Below are 24,039 nucleotides of genomic sequence, written 5' to 3' on the forward strand. Positions count from 1 at the left end.
GTGTTGGCAGTGGGGTTAATGTAGTGTTTGGCGGTGGGGGTTAATATTTTGGACAGGAATGGGGTTAATATTGTGTTTAGGAATCATTTGTGTCCTGATTTATTCCAGTGCTAGTTTGGAAAGTCTGGTTGTGATTCTGAGCTGGTGTGAGATGTGCAGATGTGTATGGAGACACACAGAAAGCACTGGCCTGGGAGGGCGGGGGAGGGACCCAAGCTGTTCACTGGGAACTTCATTTTGTACTCAATCCATCAGCCTACTTCCCTGCCCACACAGCCCTCTCTCCACACTGGGGGCAATACAAATCTCTGAAGAATCTAAAGAAAAAACAAAATTGTATTTTTGTCAATGTCAAGCAATGTGAAAATCATTGAGCATGGACTCAGTCACTGGCATTAAATGATTGTGTTCACTGGTGAGATTTCTTACTGGGCGATCATTCAAATAAATCTTTCCATGTCTGGATGCAGTCCATCGCCTGGTATTCAATGCAGATCATGCCAGTGTCAGCAGCCGAGCCATTAACACACCACAGAGAATATAAAAATATCCAGAAAGAATGAAAGTGCTTCAGTGTGAAATAGATAACCCGACACTGTTGCTGTCATACTACTGTTGCTGGAAATAAATTGCTGAGCGAAAAACTCCAAGCGACACCAATGTCGTCTCACTTTAAACTAAAAATTCCACGTTTATTGCCTAAATAAAATAGCTGTGAGAGGTACTTCAGCCGCCTTAGAAAATACACTACATCATTACATTATTAACAGACACTATGATCCAAAACAAATTAAAATGAAGGAGAACATAAATGCATCCTGAGTTGTCCTGATAACATTACCAGACAATATCAATAAAGCACTAAAGGTAAGTTAACTTATGACAACTTTGAAGCATAGGACAACTTTTGAAGCATTCTTCGTCGTCTTGTTTCAGGTTATCCCTGCCTGAGTGCAGATGCAGATTTAGAGGTCATAATTAAATAGCCTACATTTGACAAAATTGTTCTCACTGAGTTCTGTGGATCTGATTGAACTCATATATTGCATGCCAGCATATATTGAATGTGTGTATGAAGTAACGTGAATATGATAAAAATAATACAGTAAAAATAGCCTCAAATTAGAGGATTAGTGTAAGCAGCTTGCTGGCTGTTCCATCACATTCCCATTAAGCTATCTACCATACACTCATAGCCACATGTAGGCTACCATTGACATTACTCCCATTAATAAATAATAGTTACATTTAATGTGTATTTTTGTGTCTTCTGAAGTATCTTAACAGCATACATCTGGCAGAAGTCATGTACTATTATTAATTACATTTATGATAACTACTTAATCTCACTCATACAGCCTACATGCAAGGAAATTTGGTTTATAAAGGACAGCACAGTATTTAATTTAAAAAATGAAATCAGTTCGTACATGGCTTACAATAAGTGTTGAGCTGTTTATATGCGTTTGTGTGATGGCAGTTCAAGTAAGCAAAAAAAATCTCTATTCATACATTACCTACAATATATATTAGGCTATTTATAGGTGTGATGGCTGTTCAAGCAAAAATGTGTTTTAAAAATAACACAGTCTTGACTATTAAACTGTTTACTGAAAACATTTAAGTTCGTGCTTGCAGTAGAATGACAGTGTGAATGGACATAATTGACCAGAACGCTGTATACAGTGTAACTACACGTGAAGGGGCTAAAAACCTTACATTGAAAAGATATAGTATCTGACTAGCCGTAGAACTGGTAATACTGCAATTTCACAAACCCATATTTCTGTCGTGTGCATTTTGCTGTTGATGTGCCCTTTAAAAATGCACCGGAAATGGCAACGAATGAACTAGAGACAGACATGATATTTTTTGTCAGACAATTTGTTTAAATGTATTCAAGTAGATGTGTGTGGATAATATAGATTCTCCTATGAGGGGCAATGGTTAGACTACCACCACCCACAGACTACAAAGCACACGCTCCAATGTCTATGATACCTAGTAAATATCCTTCCCCCCTAAATGTTTAGCAACGTTTTGCAACGTTATTCATAAATAATATGAAGAGAATGAAACACATTACGAGTAATATTATCATGTGTTGCTAACTTTATGCTTTATCCTAGCTAACGTTATTTGAAAACATTATCAAAATCAACTAATTTGGTGGAAAATGGTGAGCTAACCTAGTATTGTTCAAACAAGAACTTGCAGGTAAGAACTCTTATGGTATATCTAATGATTATTTCACATGTACATCTTATGGGTTGATGGAAAAAAATATGACAAATTTATTTATAGTGTGAACTTATCCTTTTGCCCAACTTAAGGTATGTTCACTAAGATTCTCATCCAGGAACACCAGGAAAAAAGTTGTGCCACTTGACATCTTCTGAAAAAAGTGATTTAAAAAAGTTTTTCCTTTGGAGTCCTTAATTGCCCAGCAAGCCAGCTGCCATGTCGGTAGAGTTAGGGAGATGCTGGAGGGCTCATCTCATACGATTCAGCTTAGATTCCTCCACTTCGCTGCCTTCCTGAAGGGCATGCTGGGTCCTCAGACCAGTGCTTGGTGGGCCAGAAAGAGAAGACTATGTGCCTGTGTATGTAGTTAATTTCAGGGTGGATACCTGAATTGTAATCAGCTTTGACCATACTGAGTTCTCTTCTCTATCTTTCACCATCCTTATCGTCCAGCTGCAAATCTAACCAAAGAGGAAACAGGGCCATTTGGAAACCATCAGCGCTTCCTTTAAAAAAAAAAAAAAAAAAATTTAAAAAAAGGAAGATATTTCTGCTCTTCGTACCCCTGTAAGGAATTTGCCATCATCCCTGCCTGTATTACCTATGTACTGGAATAGTCCTTTTTCCTGTTTGCTCCCCTGTAATGTCACATCCCCCTCAGCAATTCCTTCTGTTCAACGAGCCATGAGTAAAGAAAAACAAAAACATTTCCAGTGAATAATAAACAGAGTGTAAAAATAACCCTGCAGGACTGGTAGTGTTGCCCAAGATAAAACTGTCATGAGTTTTACCTGGGCACTTAGCAACGTGTGTCACCCAGGACCCTGCAGTCTGCACCTGGATACTAATAGTGTGAAATGATGCTATGTTCTGTCAAATGAGTGCTGTGAATGACACCCGAGACCCCAGAGAATCTTCATTTTACAAAATAATGCATCTTTTAAGATTAGTGTAATGTGTGCTTGAGTGCTAGTGGTCAGATAGTAACTTTTTGTGTGTGTACGCACGTGTGTGCGTGTGCATGCGTGTTTGTATAGGTGTGTGTGTGTTGCATGTTTGGAAAAACAGTGCATGTTTGGAGAAATGAGGGTAATGAATGGAGTCAGCAAAATAGAGAAGGCATGGAATATTACTGAACATTAATGGCCTCGTGGGGAAAGAGCTGAGCCTAATATGGGTGCTGGCTGACTGCAAAAAGGGCACAAGTGATTGCAAGAGCTGTATCTGTATTATTCTACTAAGAGAGTACTTTTTTTTTTTTAACTCACATTCTCAAGAAACGATGAAGATCCATCGATGCGTTAAAGTTCAGATCGGTGTCTGGAACAGGACCACATCAGGCATTGGCAGAAGATTCCAGATGTTCCATATTGAGCTCAGATCTCTGGGGGTGTGAAGGGAGATGCAGAGGGAGGGAGGTAACGGCAGACCTGCGTGGTGACCAAGCACAGTTTGGGTCACTGCCCATGCTTTCAGTTCAGCCCCTAGCTCCATAACTCATTACACAGTCATTAAAAAAGTGCACAGGACCAAGGAGCCATGCTGGGATTATACAGACTTTTGCTGCTATAAGCTTTTGCTCTATCCTTTGGATACAATGTTAGAACACAGGACATAATGAGACCTTCTCTTCCCCAAATTCAGCCTGAAATTTGTGCTAAACTTCAGCATGAGCACCTTCACTTGTTTTAAAGGAGGCCTGTTTGATCATTCAAAAAATTCTAAAGTTTTCACACACATATGGATTATGATTTTGACTGGAGCCACGTCCTTTAATTTGACAAAATGTGGAAGACTGAGCAGAATTATGTCTCATTCCCGTGTTCTCTCATGAAATGAAGAAGGGTATTGTACTGGAATGTCAATGGAAATATTGACAGTAATTGTCCTTTCAGCAAGGAGAATTTTTCAGTGGTATTGTGGTCCCAGCTTTAATCTTTGGGAATTTCTTATCACAGCATACTGAGTCATTCATAACGCTGTCTTTATATTGACAAAACAATGGGTAGACTACTGCACCATCAAAGCGACTGCTCTTTCATGAGCTGGTATGTGAAAATTAAGCACACACAGCCAGTCAAAGCTTAAAGCCTTGTGCAGAGATTCATTGGCCTTAAATATCCTCTCTTCTTTTTGCCATTCACAACTTGTATTTATGGATATTTTAATACATTTTGGTTTCACCGTGTACAAATTACACTTTGCAGGAGGCAGGCAGAAGACTTCACAAACAGAACTACAGAGGGTACATTGAAAAGTTCAAACCACTAGTTAGCCATAAAAACAAGATGGCCAGGTTAGAGTTTGCTAAGAAATACTTACAAGAGCCTGCAGAGTTCTGGAAAAGGTCTTTTAGACAGATGAGACCAACCTTCAGTAGTATCAGAGCGATGGCAAGAGCAAATTGTGAAGGTCAACAGGAACTGCCCAAGATTCAAAGCGCCTCCCTCATCTGTGAAACATAGTGGTGAGGGTGTTATGGTTTGGGCATGTATGGCTTCCACAGGTACTGGCTCACTTGTATTCAATGATGGTGTAACTACTGAATGAATTCTGAATGTACAGAAACATCTTGTTTGGGAGGTGGCTATAAGTGAAAAGTGCTGTAATTTATATATGGTGAAACCAAAGTGTATAAAGATGACCTTTAAATCATAGCAGAAAATGTGCACTTTAACCACATGTGAATTGTAATTTACTGTGATTTTTATGTAGTAAATGTGAGTTTCATTTATATTTGAATATTGTTTTAAATATAACATTGAATATTTTGTATAGCTGTTGCATTTATACTTTTGTGATAATGAAAATCAAATATAATATGAATACCCTAATAATAATAATAATAATAATAATAATAATAATAAGCCATGTTTACCCAAGTCAAGCCTAAAAGTTCATGTCAGGTTTGGCGGTTTAACGAACCAGTAGCTTACAAGCACCAGCGACCTAGCGTAAACACATGAAACTGGGTCTACCTGCTGCTCAGTGAGCACAGCCAGCTTCTCAGCGTTTGCATACAGACCGTATCGGACAGCCTCCTAATTAACATGTTTTATAGTGCCTGCCTGCGTCAGGCGCCTTGGCAAATGAAGTCGAACAGTGGCTTCTCTGGGCAGGTGCTGCCAGGGGCCTGCCATGTACAGTAAAACCATACAGCGCCAAACGAAGAATTATTTAAATGATTCTTTGTCTTCACTGTAGCTTGCGCTTTCTGTTTCTATTTCAGTTTATTAAAATGGTGTCCAAATTGACACCTCTGCAAAAAGAGCTTTTGAGCGCTTTGTTAAGTTCCGGAGTTAAAAAAGACGTTTTGATCCAAGCGCTAGACGACCTGAGCCAGAGTAGGACTGGGGTTAAACTGGAGGATTTCCAGGTGTCCCCACCAAGTTCAAAGATGAATGGAAATGTTTCAGATGCAAAGCCAATATCCCGCACACTTGCCAACGGACACGGTAAGGGCTGCAGGTTGTCGGGTGACGAGGGCTCCGAGGATGGGGACGATTTGGATGCACCACCAATACTTAAGGAACTTCTGTCCCTCAACACAGAGGAGGCTGCGAAGCAGAGGGCTGAAGTGGATCGAATCTTAGCGTGAGTAAGCTATGGGCTGCTTTTGCAATACTCTACTTACTTAACTGTAAAAGGTGAAAACTAAGTGCCTTTTTTTTTGGCTTAGCCAACCTCGAAATCAGCAGTCTTCATTCAGTCTGTAAATAATGCAGTGCATCTCTGTGCGTCTCATGATAATAATAATAATAATAATAATAATAATAATAATAATATCAGCAACAGAAAGAGACGTGATTCGTGTATTCTGTACAAGCTGATAACATTGAAATAGGCTCAACTTTAGGGTATTTTTTATTCATAAGTTCTTCGTTCTGTTATAACAATTTAGTTAATACTTCGGCAATAATTAGGGTATTTTGAGTACGGTCCAAGTATTTCTGATGTTAGAGAAGCCACCTCAAACGTGTCACTAGCCCCATTAATTTTATTCTGTGAATCATCAACTGAAAGAGGCTGCACAGTGCGTAGCTACGATTGCATTTCTGGAAAATGCACACCTGGTTATTCATGGACGAAAGGTATAAGCATCTCTACCTCAATCATCTTAACACAGGCGTGTTCCGAATGGAGCAGTATTACTGAGTATTGGCATCAATATATTTCAATCAGTATTGAATTCAGTGTTTCATGAATATGACATAAAAGTCGCAGCTTTGCCGTTGATCTATGAGGGCTACTTTTATACCAGGTTATAGGCCTACTTGTGTTTTTTACGACAAAGAGTTAAATTGTATGTAATTGTTTATTTTTACTGCGGCGACCATTATTATTTGGATGTTTGATGTAGTATTTGGAAGTCGATAGGCTTAAGTATTAGTATAGGCCTATTAAATATGTCAGTAACTATTGCTGTCAAAGATAATTTGAAGCGCAATGTGGCAATAGGCTGCTGTAGCCTACACACCATTTGTCTGGGTAATTTTTACATTTATCTAATTATCATGTAATAGCCAGTAGTTCACAACGTAGACAGTGATCGAAAATGGTAAATCACAATCACAAAATATTCAGATATTGCGCATGCAGGATTACTCTCCTATTGACTTAATTCGAATTTTTAAGCAATTGTTATTATTATTATTATTATTATTATTGAAAGTAGCAATTCCAGGGTCCCGTACAAGTAGTTGGCAGCACGAAATGTCAATACAGGTGTCCATAGATTGATTGATCTAACCTACTCGTCGGATACGCGCATACTCGATCTTTTTTTAGTCATAAAGTCATAGAGACTATGCATGTTGGAATTTATTAAGTTCATGAGAAGACGATCTCTTAGTGTTTCTCAAAAATGAACAATTAATCATGGTGCTTTTTTATCAATTAAAGTGTTCGTTTTCAATATGAGATGTTTTTGGATATGTAATTTTTTATTCCTATAGCGACCTCTGTAGTCACCTGACATTTCATTCAGTCTGCCTTTATAATAATAGTAATAATAATAATAATAATAATAATAATAATAATAATAGCTATTTAAATAGCAATTAAAACGTATTATTATGATTATTATGATGATGACTATTATTGTTATTATTATTATTATTTTAAATATTATTATATGACTCAATGACTGTAAAGATGTAGATTATGCTGTCTCAGTAAGGGCTTGGAAGGATGGTGATTATGCTGTGTGTATTGCATTGTACTGGTGACCCAGTGAGGACTTGCAAGGACGGTTATTGTGTTGTGTGCCCTGTATTGTATTGTATTGGATTTAGTGAGGACCCGTGGTGCGCCGCCCGCATGATCAAAGGATACATGAAGCAACACAATATTCCCCAGCGGGAGGTGGTGGACATCACAGGGCTGAACCAGTCCCATCTGTCTCAACACCTCAATAAGGGCACGCCCATGAAGACCTATAAACGAGCAGCACTCTACACCTGGTACGTCCGGAAACAGCAAGAAATTCTCAGACGTAAGTTAATATATGAGCTTTTCACAGGACATGCAGTAAGTGTTTTTGCATAGGAATTGGAATTGCATTGTAGTTACTGAAACTTGCAACTGTATGCCTTTTTAATTCTGCAAGGACTTTACTGAATACATTCATAAAAACATATCTGGAATCTGTAAACCACTGGACCCCAGTCAACCAGAATACTGTAAAAGTCACAGGGTTACCTTAAATTGCTTCAGTAAATTGTGTAGGGTCTGATTCAGCTCACACATGCAAGAGAACTGAATACGAGTTCCACTGAACTAGGATGGGTTTTTGCATCTTTTACACAACATTTTGAGTACAAATGTTGTGTACTGTACAGCACACATTGTAGCAACATTGTAGTGTTGTAACAATTTTTTATTATAGATTTTTTGTAATAAAAGAACAACATCAGTTATTTCTTCCTGAATGTATCTATATTTTCAATGTGCATGCATGCATGCATGCATATGTGTGTGTGTGTGTGTGTATGTGTGTTGCTAGATGTATAAAATGTGCTTTTTCTTATTTTTCAGAGTTCACCCAGGCAGGTCAAGCCTCTAACAGCAATATGACAGACAAGAGCAATGAGGATCCGGTGCTGTTTTTTTTCCCAGAATTCCATCAGCCTGGACAGAGAATGAGGCAGGCTGGGGACGAGGAGGATGTTGAACCTGCCTCTAAGAAAATGAGACGCAATCGTTTCAAATGGGGCCCTGCATCCCAGCAGATTCTCTATCAGGCATATGAGCGACAGAAAAACCCCAGCAAGGAGGAGAGGGAGGCACTGGCGGAGGAGTGCAACAGGTAAGAAAGGAAGACCACACAGAGGGAAATGCATGTGGCAGGTCATACAGGGTTCAACAGTAACACTCACCCACTCACAGTTTCATATTATTTGGAATGCAGAGCAAATCCATCGGTCATTTGGCTCTCTGATTTCGAGATTTTATTGGCTCAAAATGTTTGCATTGTCTCCATCCCTCTTATCAGAGCTGAGTGTGTGCAGAGAGGAGTGTCTCCATCCAAAGCGTATGGCCTGGGCTCTAACCTCGTCACAGAGGTGCGTGTCTACAACTGGTTCGCCAACCGCCGCAAGGAGGAAGCCTTTCGACAGAAACTAGCGCTGGACGCCTATAGTGGGTCCTCTCACAGTACTGAACGCCTCCTGTCCCACAGCTCCCCCTCCCAGGCCCAGGACAGCGCCTCGTCCCCTACAAAAATGCAAGGTAGGGGTCATCAGGTCTGTCCATCCCATCATGCACTTGTGTATTTCTGTAAGGCTTAGGGTCTGCTGTGACCCACGGTGCTGTGATATAGGAAACGCTCTCATACAGGGAGCTTTAGGGTCTCCTCTATGTAGGTTGAATGCTCTGCTATGGGGAGCTTTAGGGTCTCTTCTATATGGGGCTAATGCTATGATATTGGGAGCTTTAGTGTCTTCTCTATATGGTGCAAACGCTATGATATTGATCATTGTTGTAACCAATAAAATGTAACCCTCAAAAAGAATGACATCAGTATGAATTTGGCATGCATGTACAGTCCAACATCAGTTGCAGCTCAAACATTAGCTAACCGGAGTGTAACATGAAAACGGGACATTTTGTGAAAAGCAGGGCCAACAGGGTCAGTGGAAATTCCAGGTCACTGTTAATACAACCAGCTGTGTGATTAAATCCAATAAAGTGGTTAGATCATTTGCCACTGAATCATTTGGACACCATGATGTGGGTTTGTGTTTTATCAAGACCAAAAAGAGGGCTGGTCAGTGGACTGTGTCTTTATTGTTATTGCAGAAAGGGAGGGTGATGCAGTCAGTGGACTGTGTCTTTATTGTTACTGCAGAAAGGGAGGGCACGGTATAACATTTAGCCAGGTTTAATCTAGTCCCAGGGCTGTCAGGTCAGTTAGCAGCTGGAGAACTTGAGGACACTGAGCCTGATAATTTAGAAAGTAAGATAAAAAAAATGTATTTGTATTCAGTTTCAAAGTCGGTAAATGAGAACATTTGAATTCATGCAGTAGAAACCCAGAGATGCAAACCTCAAGGCTGATGTAAAACTGAAAGTAGCATGCATAGCTACACATGTTTGGGTCTTTATTGTCAGTGCTGCAGTAAATGCATTACATGGAAAGACATCACACTTTTCATTCATAAAATAAGTTGTGCAACACATAGAGAAACAAAGCAGAGTCTGTGGCTATCTTCACATTAGATGATATTTCTTGGCATTTTGGCAACTTTTTGGAGTTTCCAAGTCTGCCCTTTGTCTGAAGAGACTTAATAACTACATTATTGTTAACTTGGCTCTATAAAATAATGTATTCATCTATAAAAATAATTAAGTAACTTCTTTTTAGTGAAATGTTGGAATTTCTCTTAAAATGCTCATGAACCCAATTGAAGTATCAGCGACAAAAGTCCCATACTATAAGGTCCTTGAGCTGGTAACATCCTAGTATATAATGAATTGCCAGCATGTGAAGACCTGTAACATTACTTTAGAAGGTAACAAATCCATGCAATGTTGACATAAAAAATCGCATAAAAGTTGAACATAAAAGAGGACCTGTGCGTTCACATTTTAGGCATCATTCGAGTGACTCACTACATAGATACAGTCCCCCAAGTTCAAGGTGAACACATTTTATTCACTGGCTGTTTCCATGTCATTACCCATTCTAGATTCTTCCATGTGTATTTCTGAGTGTGGTGCAGTATAAGTTTAAATTTAAAAAATGTAACAATGAAATGGGTGATTTTGTAAAGCTTATTAGGACTAATAGGTGTATTTGTTCTCCATTTCAAAAAATGTACATTTGTCGTATGTTTGAAAATGTATGTGAAGATTAACAAATGCAAGGTCTGTTTATTCTGAAATACCTAAATAAATAATCATTTAAATTAAAAATCCCTCTGCGGGTTTAGTTCCCTGCTAAGGGCACAGATCTGCTAAAAATGCTGACAGATATATGGACAAAAAAACTATGTGCCATGTAGATGTGCATTTCAGCTAGCTTGTGTAAGCATTATGGCTGTTTTTTAGGCAATCACTGTGGACATGTGCACTAAATTACACTCAATCTCCCTGCAATGAAGATTCTTCTTTCCTAAGAACCCGTCAGTGAGTTTCAATATTTGTTTAAATAACTCCCTGAACACTTGACCAGGCACTGACCCGATGCTCCAGTGAAAGGGGGCGTTTCTTGCGGGGGAGGGGAGTTTCAGTGGAAGACAGTTTGCGCTCCGGAGTGTCTCGTTTGGTCAGATCCACATGCTTACAAGGTGTCTGGCTGATATCCTGCTGACAGCATCAGCTGTTTATCAGAGCCGTACAATAACGGCCCAGCAGGGACCCTCACTGGGTTGCTATGGCACAGTCTTCATTATGCATGCTTAATTGACAGTTTAAAATCCTTGGTTGCCACATGACCTCTGACCCCTGCTCTCGGTAACCCTCTCTCCAGGGGCTCCATTGTGAGGGGTATATTAGAAGAGAGTAGTAACTGTAACCCATGTTCATTTATCTCTGCTGGCACTGGGGAGGGCACATTTAAAGCCCCCCCTCCCCCGCCACCAGACTTTATTGGGCTGCAGTATAATGGCAGAGACTGGGTATAGGCTGGATCAACAGGAGCTGTCCACTGGGCTCTTGCCTCTATTCTGTCTACACAGAAATAATGGACCCCCTTGGCTGCAGTTTTGCGCATCCTCCTCCTCTCCTACATACACCTCTGTGTTAAAAAGGTCATTATGGGGTCAGTGGAGTAAAAATGTTTTTGGAGGATTTACAAGGGACTTTGTTTATTCTGCTTGTTCCTATGATAAGACAGGAACGGCCTGGCATTGACAGGACTCTCAAATCAAATCAAATCAAATCAAAATGCATTTATATAGCGCATTTCACAAACAATTGTATCAATATGCTTCACAGACAACCCTGGCTTAAACCCTCACAGTTGCAAGCCTAAGGCGACAGTGGCAAGGAAAAACTCCCTGGTAACAGATAGGATGAAACCATGGAAGGAACCAGGCTCAAGAGGGGAACTCATCCTCCTCTGGTCGGCTCAGGTTGTAGGTTTGTGACCAGCACAGTCTCTGCAGAACAGTCTGAAGTGCAGTATGTGCCAACCTCTACTGCTTTGTTCTGTTCACAGCACAGCTTGGTTAGTAAAGTGCAGGTGGTACATATCCTAAAGGTAGCCTGTGTTTGGGCTTTATGAGGTTTGGGATCTGGCTTTTGGAGAGGTAGTAGTGTAGTAACAGTGGTCCAGATTGTGTGCAGTGTACACAATGGAGAACACAAATGTACAGCCCCACAGTGAACCCAGCATGGTGAAGAGGAGGTATTCTGTATCCTATGGGCTGAGCAGGCTAAACCTCCAGCTCTGCTTCTCTCTCTGGTTACTCCTCCACTGTTGTTGTGAGGGAAAGCCATGTCAGACAGATGCGTGATTCTGGCCACAGGGCCTTGTTGTTTTCCAGTGCTGTGCGCAACAGGTCAGCTTTTGCTTGCTGGTCAGAATCTGGCTCAGCTTCATGTTAGGACATTTCTCACTGTTGTGTAAAGAGCTAACGTGTGAATTCATGAGCTGAGTTCACAATACTCCACCCATTACATTAATCACTTGGCATATGCTTTTACCCAGAGCAACATCAAAAGTGGAGCCTATCAGTGTTAGTCTGAAGATTACAAAAACAGTATCACCAAGAAGGCAGAGGGGCCCATTTATAACCAGTAAGTGTAATATTAACACCCCCTATTAATTATGCACATTTAAATAGGGAAATGTGAAAATGCAGTTTGCATGAGATGCCTGGAGAAAGTAACCCATCTCTTTTTCTTATTGTTTACAGGCTGATATTATAACCCCCCCCAAGGTTTCTTCACCAGACCTGATTTACGGCCCTATGAAGCCGCTCTATATAGCATGCTCAGCACTGGCACTTTTAGTGGCTCCATAGTTGTAAAGTACCAGAGAAACAGTCCCTTTCTGAGCCCCTAGCCATTGTGTAGCCATCAGGTCACAGACCCACTGAGTGCTTTATGGTCCTGCACTGGTGTTTACAAGCACACAAGAGTGTTAGCGGATTGTTTAGGTGTGTTTGGAACAGCATGATGTCAGTGGTCCGATTGGCCTGGGATGTGTCTGAGTGCTCTGCGGGTTAAACTCTGTGGAACACTGCAGCAAGAGGTGACCATCTGAAACAATCTAAATTTGCTAAAATTACGATAGCAAAAAAACACAGCTAGAAACACATTGCTAGAAACACAAAACAAACATATACCTGCTACATTCTCTCATTTTTATTGAATGTTAATCATCATTACTAACAGGTTAGTTCACTGCTGTTGCCTAAGTTCATTAATCAAAATTCAAAGGTAGCCAGGAAACATACACCACCAAATTAAGTCTTAGACCCATTGTGTGGAACAGCTATGTTTTCGTGTATTAAGGCCACAGGGACACACTTCATGTATCACGGCTATGTGTATATATGTGTGTAAATGCTCTGTAACCAAAGCAATTGTATTAAACCCCCTGCGTATACGTAAGACCATGAACATGCACCACAGAAAAAAAGAAAAAAAAGGTGGAGTAGTTTTTATACTATTGTTTAATGTTTAAACACCACATTTCATGCTAATAACATCCATATTATTATATCATATTATTCACATAAACATATCTGGACTTGCATAGATATGTTAATATTCATTCAGTCTGTATTGTAATTGCTCATGAGAAGGTGTGTATGCAGGTGAGGGAAGGGTTTGTAGGTAGGAAAGACCCACACATCCCCTCTGATGTTTAGGTAAACAGTGTGTGTGTCAGTGCTGACAGAATGGGGACAGGTGAACGTGCAGGTGACTGTGTACGAGCCTGAGGGAGCAGGGTAAGAATGTTTGACATTGGCTCTAACTGTATGTTTGCTCTGCTACTATCAGAGGGACCGGGGCTGGCAAACACTAATTTCGGGGGGCAGTGTAGGATTCCTGAATTTTCAGATAAAATACAATAGAGGCATTAAAATTTCAGTTTCCCCTGCAAAATGCCATTTGGTTGCTGCAGCTGGGGTTGGTGGGTTATGGGTGCAGTTTGTTGGTGAGTTATGGAAACAGTTTGTTTGGTCAAAAAATGCACTTCTACTTTGAAAGCTCTCTGTACAAACCACGTGACCTTCTGCACTCTATGAACTCTCTCAGGATCCAGCAGTTGAACCATTTATTACGTGGCATAATTATTTTTTTAAAAAGTAGCTCACATATTTTCCTAAGAACTCTATTTCTTTCTTTGGGAGATTTGTGAGGAATGCTTTCCCTCAGAAGAGTGGAGGGCCAGGATTGTGTGTGAGTTTGTATTTGTGATGGATTGAGGCAGGGAGAGCTGAGGTGATCATTTCCTGTGTCTGGGGGGAGAATGATGTGTGTGGTATGGTGTTCAGGTATGTGGAAAGGGAGCAGGGAGGGGCTGTATGTGCAGAAAGAGCAGTCTCTGGCTCCATTGTGTCAACATTTCAAGTGGAGAGGCTGGGGTGTGTTTGCTCTACCTGTCCTGTTTGAGTCAGGAATGCTGAAGTCTCTATGCTCATGGGGTGAAAGATTAGCTCTGATTGGAGCTGGGACACAGAAACTATAGCCCCAGTTATAGTGTGCTCATGTTCTGTACCTCTTTATCTCACTGACCTGGCTACCTACAGAGCAGTGAAAGGAACAGCTCCACCATACCGACGGTCTTCACAGCTCTCTGTTCTACAACGCCATTCATGATGCCTGCCTACTGGCCCCACAGTGGTGGATTGAATCTGCCAAAGTGATAGCAGAATTGTTGGCTGTATTCCAATACAGATCAAAGACCCCTCTTTAGATTGCACCTAGTTTCCCTTCCCACTCCCACCATTTACTAATTCATGTTGTGGTTTTTTTATGGTTTTTGGCTCTATTTTTATGATTTTATGTTTGTTAGGGCTTGTTATGGATATAGCCTGGATGTATTTGGAATTAATCCTTTTTCTTGATTAGTACATTTAACTTGCACTAGTGCGTTAGTGATGCATCTTTTTTAGTGCTTTGCATCTTTACTCGCTGAGGTGTGAATGTTGTTAGCTAGGTCTAGCACTATTGCTCACTTTAAACAGGTGAATGCACTTATGTTTCTTATCATATTCCCAGCAAGACCATGTGCTACATGCATGTAATGTAATATTGAAAGTAGCAGTGAAACGCTAAACTCTCCCTCTGCCTCTCCACAGGGGTCTGCTACAGTCAGCAGGGAGCTAGCGAGGCCACTTCTTCCACAACCATCGGTCACCATGGCAACAGCAGAATGGAAAACAGTCGGCCTGCGTTACAACAGCTGTCTCCAGGCAGCCTGGACCCCACCCAGAGCCTGGTCTCACCTGACACCAAGATGGTGAGCACACCTGCAGGCTGAGATTAGCTAAGAAAAGGCGTGACTGGACTCTTCAGCATGAAGCAGGCCTTAGAATGGAGCACTTAGTGTTCATAGTGTTCATGCAGGCCTTTGTGCTCCCTCACCAGCCAAGGCCCATTGGCCGGCGATGGTGCACAAGGGAAGCCAATAGAGCCACGATGTGTGCATGATGGAATGATGCATGCGAGGGTGGGAGGCTGCTGTCATTCTCAGTGTCACAGGGGAATGTCCGATACTGAGCTAATAGGCCTGTAGCCAAGTCAATCTGCTTTTATTGGGTTAACACCAAAATAGCCCAGTACTGGGTGGTGCTGGCTGTGTGACTGACTCTGTGTACCACCTGCCTTATCAGGATAATCACACCATAAAATTACTGTAGTTTTTTAATACAAAATGCAAACAAAATTCAAACATAGTACGGTATCACTGGCTCCCCACACTAACAGCTACAACTTTGATTGGTAAGCTGATTTAGAGTTGCTTGGAAGTCACTGCACTTTACATTTTTTTTTCATGATCAGTGTTGCAGGCATATTGCAATTTGTGGTTATTTGTGTTGCTGTGGGCCCTATGTTTTCCATGCCATTTTTTTAGTTTATCTTCATTCCCTCTTCAGTGGCTTTCCTTCATATTCTCTTTGCCTTGCTCAGTTACACTAGAAAGCAACAGCCACTGCATGATGGTACCCCCGCAGTACTGCCTCAGAAACTATCTACAACTCTTACTATGTTTCCATACTGAAGCAATGCAACATTCATGTTAACATACAGCTTTTCTTTGGCTGTTACCTGCATAATAGTGCTGCAGAAAGAATAACGCAATGCTAAACTGCTGAAGTAATTTTTGTATTATATTTATATGAATATGTAAAAGCTTCCTCTGCTCTGATTTGACTCTACTGCTTGGGTGGTTTGCTGTTTGTTGCTCTTTAACTGAAATGTGGTGTGCTGTGTGTATGGAATCAGTGGAACTGTGTTTGCATATCTCTCATATGTTCGGTTTCACTTGTGTCAGTTATGGCTGGAATTCACCCGCAAAATAAGACCGTTGGGATGAGTAGCACCCAATTACCACTGAACTAGGTCAGTGTTGACCTAATTCAAAATGAATGGCGACTGTGTTTCCCTGCGAACTGCTGTGTGGGTTAAAAATAAAAGCTTTTGCAGGAGCTGCTGGGTGGCTCATCCTGTTAAGACCATGCTCCAGTGTGTGGATGTGCCCCACAGTCTGGTATGGAATCCATACTAGTGTCGCTCAGTGAAGGGACAGGGTTCAGTCAGCCGGGATGACAGAGTCTCATCGCTCACTAGCATCACATAGCATATCAGTGGGGCGCCTACAGTCCGTCTGTTGAGCTGCACATTAAGTGTCTTCCTCTGACTCGTGTCCACGTGAGCCTGATTTGTGAACTGCTGTGTGAAAAGAAGCGGCAGCTGACATCACATGCTTTGGAGGAGAGTGTATGCTGGAAATGAATATCACTGGGAATTCCAAAGTCAGCGGAAAAAGGGGGGAAGGTATTAAATAGTACATAAATAATCAATAAAAAGTGGCTGTTAAAGTTGCAAAACAGATGTCAGTGGTACGATCCTGCTACATGGATGCAATTTCCAGAGCAGGGAAAGTAGTATCCCAGTAAAAGGGTAATGATACTACATTTGGATACTGCATTTACATCTCTCCTCTCTCTGTAGATCTCAGTGTCAGGAGGAGGACTGCCCCCCGTCAGCACGCTGACGCATATCCATCACTGTCACAGCCCCCATCAGACCCAGGACCTGATCAGAACGCTGCCTGGAGTCATGACTATAGCGCAGAGTAAGTGTGCTGTGTCTGCCTGTCCCTCCTCTTCCTCAGAACCATGAATGATTTTCAGGGTGAATGTGCATATAGGAGTAATCTCTTTGGTGCTAATCACTCCCCCACTCTCGCTGCAGATCTGGGCATATCACAAACGGCGCCTGTCGTTAACAGCATTGCAGGGAGTTTGGCAGCGCTGCCGTTCTCGTCACAGCTGCACGGCTGCCATGAGCATGACCTGGTGCAGCAGGAGCCCGACCACAGGACCCAGCAGCCTTTCTTGGGCCCCGTCACACACTCACATAGTGAGTACTAGTTTAGGGGCCCATCACACATTCTCACAGTACCACTTCAGGGGCCCCGTTGCACACTCACAGTATCAGTACCACTTCAGGGGCCCTGTTGCACACTCACACAGTACAGGGGCCCCTGATGTGTTCCCCTGGCTTATAAAAAGAAGTAGTATAAAAGAATGAAATGACTGACTGCTCTTCCTCCCTCTCTCTCCTGGTAGTATATAAGCCAGATCTTCCTCAGTACTCCCAACCCCCACGCTACCCCCTCCACCATGGGGCAGACCGAAGCCAACATCATCACCACCCTCAGCCCCATGCCCACCCACAAGCCGGTCAGTGTTCCTGTGTGAGCAAGACCAGGCACTTCTACCTGCTCTCTGCTATATGCTTTCTGCTCTCTGCTACCTGCTCCCTGCTCTTCTTTAGAACACTTTTTCTTATATTTGATTAGATTTCCATCACATCCCGACAGATATCAATAAATCATAAGTGCTAAGTCTGGTCTCTCTGACTGCTCCAGGCTCTGAAATCAGCCTCTAAATTTCACCGTGCTTGACTTTGACAGCGCAGTCAGAGCAGAGATACCGCAGAGATAGTGTTATTGCTAGCTAGCTGCCTAGAAAACAAAACAAGAACTTTCACCTGCAACTTCGTCTGGGTCTCAGACAAGTAAAAATTCAGGTGTCTACATTTATTGACCATTGTTAACCCATAGCTGTAAATAAAAACTATAGCTATGTTCATTGTTTACATTCATTGTGATGATGTTATGTGTTTTATTTTCTACCTGTGAATGAGGCATGATGCGCTTCACTCTCCCTACTTTACTTTTCAATGCTCTTGTCCTCTCTACAGTACCTCTCTTGTCCTGGATGTCACTCTTGGGTCAATTACTCCCACCCCTATTAACAAACAGAATAATAACGTTCACTGACTCATACAAAAGGTGTTTTAGCTGCTAGAAAGTGATGTCTGTAGTTAGTCAGGTTAGGAACTCTTTCAGGGATGAGAAATGTACTGTAGTCTTCTTTTTCATCTGTAATTGAACAATTTGCAGTTCGTTGTGTTTAATATAAACGTGTGCATGTGAGTGTGTTAAACTGTCTGTTTTTTCTTTGTTATTGCAGTGCCCTTTGCAAGCCTGGTGATTGCGCACCTGGCAACAGGAGAGCATTCTTCCACCCTCTCACAAGCGTAACCATGGAAACTCCTGAGGCAAGGCAATGGTGCATTGGACAATAAGCCCTTCAGTAAAGTAAAGGCAGGAAGCAGCACTGTCTGGATGAACTCTATTTTAAAGAGAAATATATGGAATGCACACAAAAATTCTGCATTCTAAAGCCAAATGAGCATGGTATGAATATATAACATGATTAACTCTGGCATGGTGATGATCAAGAAGGCTGAGTCTGCTTCTGTTACGTGGCTTCCACGAAAACACTTCATTTTTTCACAATCCTCATTTCATATATGGAAGAAAGAGCACTTATAGTGTCCATTTGTACATAATTTGTATGCACTGAACAAAAAAACATCTGACAGAGAAGTGTGTCTGTGTGTGTGCGTTTGTGTGTGTGCGTGTGAGTGTCCTTGCATATATGCACATGTGTGTGCATGTGTGGTTGTGTATGACAGGTGGGGGTGCGTGTGTGTGCATGCATTCTTTGTTGTGCATGGCAGGTGGGTGTGTGTGTGTGTGTGTGTGCACATGTGTGTGTGTATGTGTGTGGGATGACTGCGTTGCATAGAAGAGGAGCTGTGCCACATAGTCAGAGTGATGTCACTGTCTCCTCTCCGCTGGTGTCCATGGGCAACTTGCAGAAACCAGGCACTGGGAGAGAAATGGCAGGATCAGAACACCATGAGGCCTGGCCTAGTGCCACAGTTGTATCATATGACAATCATGAGTTTAACACAGTACGTACAGTAAAGTCAACTGTTAAAAGTTCCCATGTTCTCTCATTTAGAAGAGTTTCAACAGCATTTTCAGATCAGTAGTCACAGTACTGGGGTGTCATAAAGAGTGAAGTTCACAGCACTGTGAATGTAACAGGAGTTTAGGCATCGGGGGGAAAAAAGCACACTAGTTCAATGCTTAGATTTTGTTTAAAATTTCACAGTTCAAGGCTTACTTACCAGCAGAATTCTGTAAAAGTTTTGGCCTATCAGGTCTGGCCTATGGTAGGCAGCTTGTTACAGCTATCTAATTTTACACAGCTAAGAATTTTGTTAAAAATAAGTTGGTATGTGAATGTTCTGTGCAGACTGTGACATCACTCATTGTGGATCAATAAGAGTATGATTAGTTCTCCTTCCTAAGAATGGTAAATGATAAATGGACTGCATTTATATAGCGCTTTTATCCAAAGCGCTTTACAACTGATGCCTCTCATTCGCCAGAGCAGTTAGGGGTTAGGTGTCTTGCTCAAGCACACTTCGACACGCCCAGGGCGGGGTTTGAACCGGCAACCCTCCGACTGCCAGACAATCGGTCTTACCTACCTTTCCTGAGCTATGTCGCCCCCAAAGCTAAAGAAGATCTTTAGCTTTGCAAGCTAATCACACCTTGTTGTGAGGAGTGGCTGTGGTTTGAATCTCACTGCAGCCTTATCCAAGTAACAGAAACTAGCTTGTTATTGTTTCAGATTAACATATTTGCTAGCTTGAGGGCTAAATTTATTTTTAAATATATTTATAAATAAATACATTTTTAAGCAATATGAAATATTCAGGTTTGCTGCTTGCTAGCTACACAAGCTGGCCTGGCAAATTGTGTGTGATTTGTCATCCCTTGTTGAATCCTTGTTATCGGGACATTATTCCAATTTGTTAACAGTTTTTTGGATGAGTACTGTGTAGACTCAGTAATATTCAAAGGCAAGCTCTCAGCATTGTAGATTATAGAGCGTCTTAAAACATATGCATCATATTACACAATTTAAGTCTTCAGATAAGGCTAAAACTACACAGTTGTGCAATCATTGATGGTTATAATAGCATGTTATGTGAATTTTGGCTAATCATAAATCAAAGTGTTTGAATCCAGTTTGAAGTCAGTTTAACTGATACAGCTGAAAAAAATCTTCCATACTTTCTCTGTCACTTCAGTTGTCAGCAGTTGCCATAGACTAGAAGATTTTTAAGGCCAATTCAGTCTTTTCACTGAACAGACAATCGCTATCGATTTTGACCAACAATAACCACAAGATCACATTTAGCCTGTTCTGTTGTGTTAACTGTCATAGCAACATACAAACAGATCTGCCACATGTCACCTGGCCAGCCACTCATATCTAGCTAGAGAGTAAAATAATGGTAAATCAATGTATTTCCTTATACAGAACAAGTGGCAGAACCTGAATGCAGCCTTGGATTTATCATATATTATTTCTGCCTGTCTTCCATAAGGAAGCTGCCTGGAAAGCATTTGGTCAGTGTGCCATCAAATTTCCCTTTTAATTTCCATATGAGTAACAGCAGGGTTACACATAAGAGATAAAGACAATGTTTTTAAAAATATATACTGTATCCATTGTTGTGTCTGGCTTTCTGCATGCAAACATGATATGCAAGCAGGCTGTTGAGAGAGAAAGGCAGTAGAATGAGTAAGAGCTCAATGAGCCTATGGGTGCAGTGCTTCTGTATGTTGTCACTGTGATGTTCTTACTCGCAGATTTACATTTCCTAAATGCTCTGAGTCTAAATGTTAAATACAAGTTGTGCTTTACTGAGGTCTTTCAACGTTCTCCAGAAGTTGTGTCTAAGGAAAATTCCCGTGTGCTGAAATCATAAAACTGGCCATGACTTTATTTTTCCCTTTTTTCAAAGTCCACACAAGGCCAAACATTCAAATCCAAACATTCCAACAGCCATTGCAGTCAACTCAGTCACTAAAGACTCAAACAGCACATTGGCCTCTCAACAAAGGCATTTTCTTATTTTAGCTGCCAGTCAAGTGAGCACTGCCCAGTTTTTAACATAATCAAGCTGGAAATTAGCTGCCATAGATTGGCCACTTTTGTGACTGCACTCTTGTGCAATTTTAAGTTACCAGAAAAGTATTGTGAAAAAGTGCCTGGGAAAAAAATAGGAAATATTTTAAACAACATCTTGAAACCATGTTTATTGACTTGGGGCCTTTGTCACAAAGCAGGATCGCTGGGTTAGCTGGGTAACTACACTGAGGAAAACCCAGAACCCTCCCAAATCTGGACAATGGACTGAAGTAAAAAGAGCTGTTCTGGGTTTTACTATGTGCAGTTATCCATATAACTCTGTAGTCTTGCTTCGCGATACAGTTCCCTGTACTCAAACTGTTCACCAGATTTCTATTCATCTTCAATTCATTTTTGTCATTGTGAATCTAAGATTAGTGGTTGCTTTATTCAAAATTATCTTATCTTTCTCCCCCTTAATACTCATTTGAAAAATATAGCATTCATAGCATCCTTCAGAGTATTATTTACTTTATTAACGCATTCTGTTCGTCTCGACCAGGAGTGCACAACAAATTTGAGCCAACTTCTGCTCTTAATTATTTAATCAGCTCAATCATATCTTGATCTGACATTTGTATAAGCAACAGATACAGCTGCAGACTGCAAGTGTATCTGAAAGTTTTTACTGTGCTGAAGTACAGGAGTGAACCAGTTGTGAGTTGTGCACCCCAGTTTTAGACAGATCAGAATCGATGCACATTTTTTTTTCTCTAGATGACAGAAACCACCATGTCAAAAGTGATTTAACTCTAATGTATTGTTTTTATATAAAAATGGAAATTAGCCTTTGAAAATCTTTATTTAAACTTGTTTGAATATTGCTATTTTAAGTAAACATTTTTATATGACTGGTTTTGGGTCTGTGTCCATCAGTTTATAATTACTGTGGATGTTGAAACATTCTATTCATATGCATTGTTATTATGATAACCACTCTAACCTTATCCCTTCTGAGTGGAACTGCCATTGTATATCCTGGTCTGTCCTGAATCATTGAGTTAGTTATGGCCACACACGCACACACACACACACACACACACACAAGGAAGTCAAGTCAAGTCAAGTAGAACTTTATTTGTCTCCAGAGGGGCAATTGGTTGTGCAGCAGTGAAAACAGTACCAAGGCAATTAAATACAACATACAGTATAATGAAAAGTAAAAACATAGAATACAAGTAAAAACATAAAATACAGTAAAAAAAAAAACATATAATACAAGTAAAAACATAGAATACAGTAAAAACATAGAATACATTTTTGTAAAAACATAGAGAAGGAAGATGATCTGTTATCTGTGTTATCTGTGCTATACCCATCTGACAAAGTACTGTGTAAAATAATAACTTAATCATTACTCCTGTGTCCTGAGCTCCATTTGATGCTATCAGTGTGAGGAAACACTACATAAATCCATGATTCTGGTCTATGCCACAACTACAACTGCACATAATCTGTATGTATATTGTATACAGTATATGGTTATACAACAAATACTTTGTATTAGGATTCTTGCTGGATGTTTTACTTAACTAGTTGAGATTAAATAACTTGCTCAGGAGTGCAATGACAGTGCCCCGGCTGGACCCACACAGACCTACTTGCATACATATAAAACTTATGAACAAGAAATATAGTACATTTGTTGGAACGTTGCAGATATTCAAATTTCTAAAATAAAAGTAGCCAAATGACCCTGCTTTGGCAGTTGAAAGTGTTTCTCTGCTCCATGTTGATAACAGGCTAAATGGACAGGGCCTGGCATAATTTGAATTTGACTGTTAAATGTTACAAGATGTCTTCTTATAACATTATGCACAGCTCGCTATATTACATTTTTATCAATTAATAATTTGAATATTCAAATTAAGATGCATTATCAGTATGGAGGTGTCCTGACCATGGAAAACACAATTTTAATAGAACAGATTACTGGTTTGTTGAGGTTTCAAAGCTGTCCCTTGTTGGGAATCAGCTTTTTCATTTCTTTGTGACAGGGACTCTTTAATTTTACAATATAAATAGCAGTCCAATAAACAGCTGACCTTACATTAAACATTAAACAAAAATGAAACTTTCCATCTGATCATTTCCTTCATTATTGCCAACTCAAGGAATGTTTACATCAACAATACACTGAAGAACCCTCTCCTTATATATATAAAAAAAAAATAACGCACTGAATATCTCCCACAACAAACGCCTGCTTTCCCAAATGTATTGCTTCCTATCATCACTGGGTCATTGGCAGTGCCCTCAGAAAAGAAAAACTGTCAACACCCAACCCTGGGAGCAACTGGCAGAAATACATTTTTCATGCCTAAGAACACATAGATACAGTACAGAAAAATACACAGGGTTCATATTATTCTACATAAAATGGCTAGAATGAGACTTTTAAACACAGAGGAATACACAAATCAGAATGACTCAACTACAGGTAATTATATTTATACCACGTGGACGTGACCCCCTGTAGCTTAGCACTGCAAATCCATTCTAGTTCATTTAAACCTGAATCTGGGCCTCAGTATCTCCTTCACCCCCTCTTTCTGGCTACTTGGGAACATGCTGTAGGCTCAATCTAAAACAAAAAAAAAGAAAAAAAAGAACTGAAATTTCAGGTAAAGGTACCCTCAATACACCTTTCACAGGTACGTTCTATGAATTTTGTATGTACACTCATATCAAATTTCATAGTCATGGGTCATTGTATGAGGACTTTTTTTTGTAGAATAAAGATGTCACTTTGGTTTAATAAACT

At 40.6% G+C, this 24,039-nt stretch overlaps 1 protein-coding gene across 1 annotated transcript; it reads left to right on the forward strand.

The window, feature by feature from the left end:
* Positions 1–5,352: 5,352 nt before the first annotated feature.
* LOC135236534 (hepatocyte nuclear factor 1-beta-A-like) lies at positions 5,353–22,126 on the forward strand. Its single transcript, XM_064302990.1, has 9 exons — positions 5,353–5,838; positions 7,539–7,738; positions 8,281–8,551; positions 8,738–8,973; positions 15,003–15,163; positions 16,879–17,002; positions 17,122–17,289; positions 17,499–17,612; positions 18,408–22,126. The coding sequence occupies exons 1-9, from the start codon at positions 5,426–5,428 to the stop codon at positions 18,476–18,478; spliced, it is 1,758 nt and encodes a 585-aa protein (XP_064159060.1). The 5' UTR covers positions 5,353–5,425; the 3' UTR covers positions 18,479–22,126.
* The last annotated feature ends 1,913 nt before the right edge of the window (positions 22,127–24,039 follow it).

The sequence above is a fragment of the Anguilla rostrata genome, chromosome 12, assembly GCF_018555375.3.
Source record: "Anguilla rostrata isolate EN2019 chromosome 12, ASM1855537v3, whole genome shotgun sequence".
Lineage (NCBI taxonomy): Eukaryota > Metazoa > Chordata > Actinopteri > Anguilliformes > Anguillidae > Anguilla > Anguilla rostrata.

Excerpts from the sequence above, each read along its gene's own strand:
- LOC135236534 (XM_064302990.1), top strand. The coding sequence starts at position 5,426 with ATGATTCTTTGTCTTCACTGTAGCTTGCGCTTTCTGTTTCTATTTCAG. Across the intron at positions 8,552-8,737 it reads CTGGCGGAGGAGTGCAACAG|AGCTGAGTGTGTGCAGAGAG; the intron begins GTAAGAAAGGAA and ends CCCTCTTATCAG. Across the intron at positions 17,003-17,121 it reads AGTCATGACTATAGCGCAGA|ATCTGGGCATATCACAAACG; the intron begins GTAAGTGTGCTG and ends CTCTCGCTGCAG.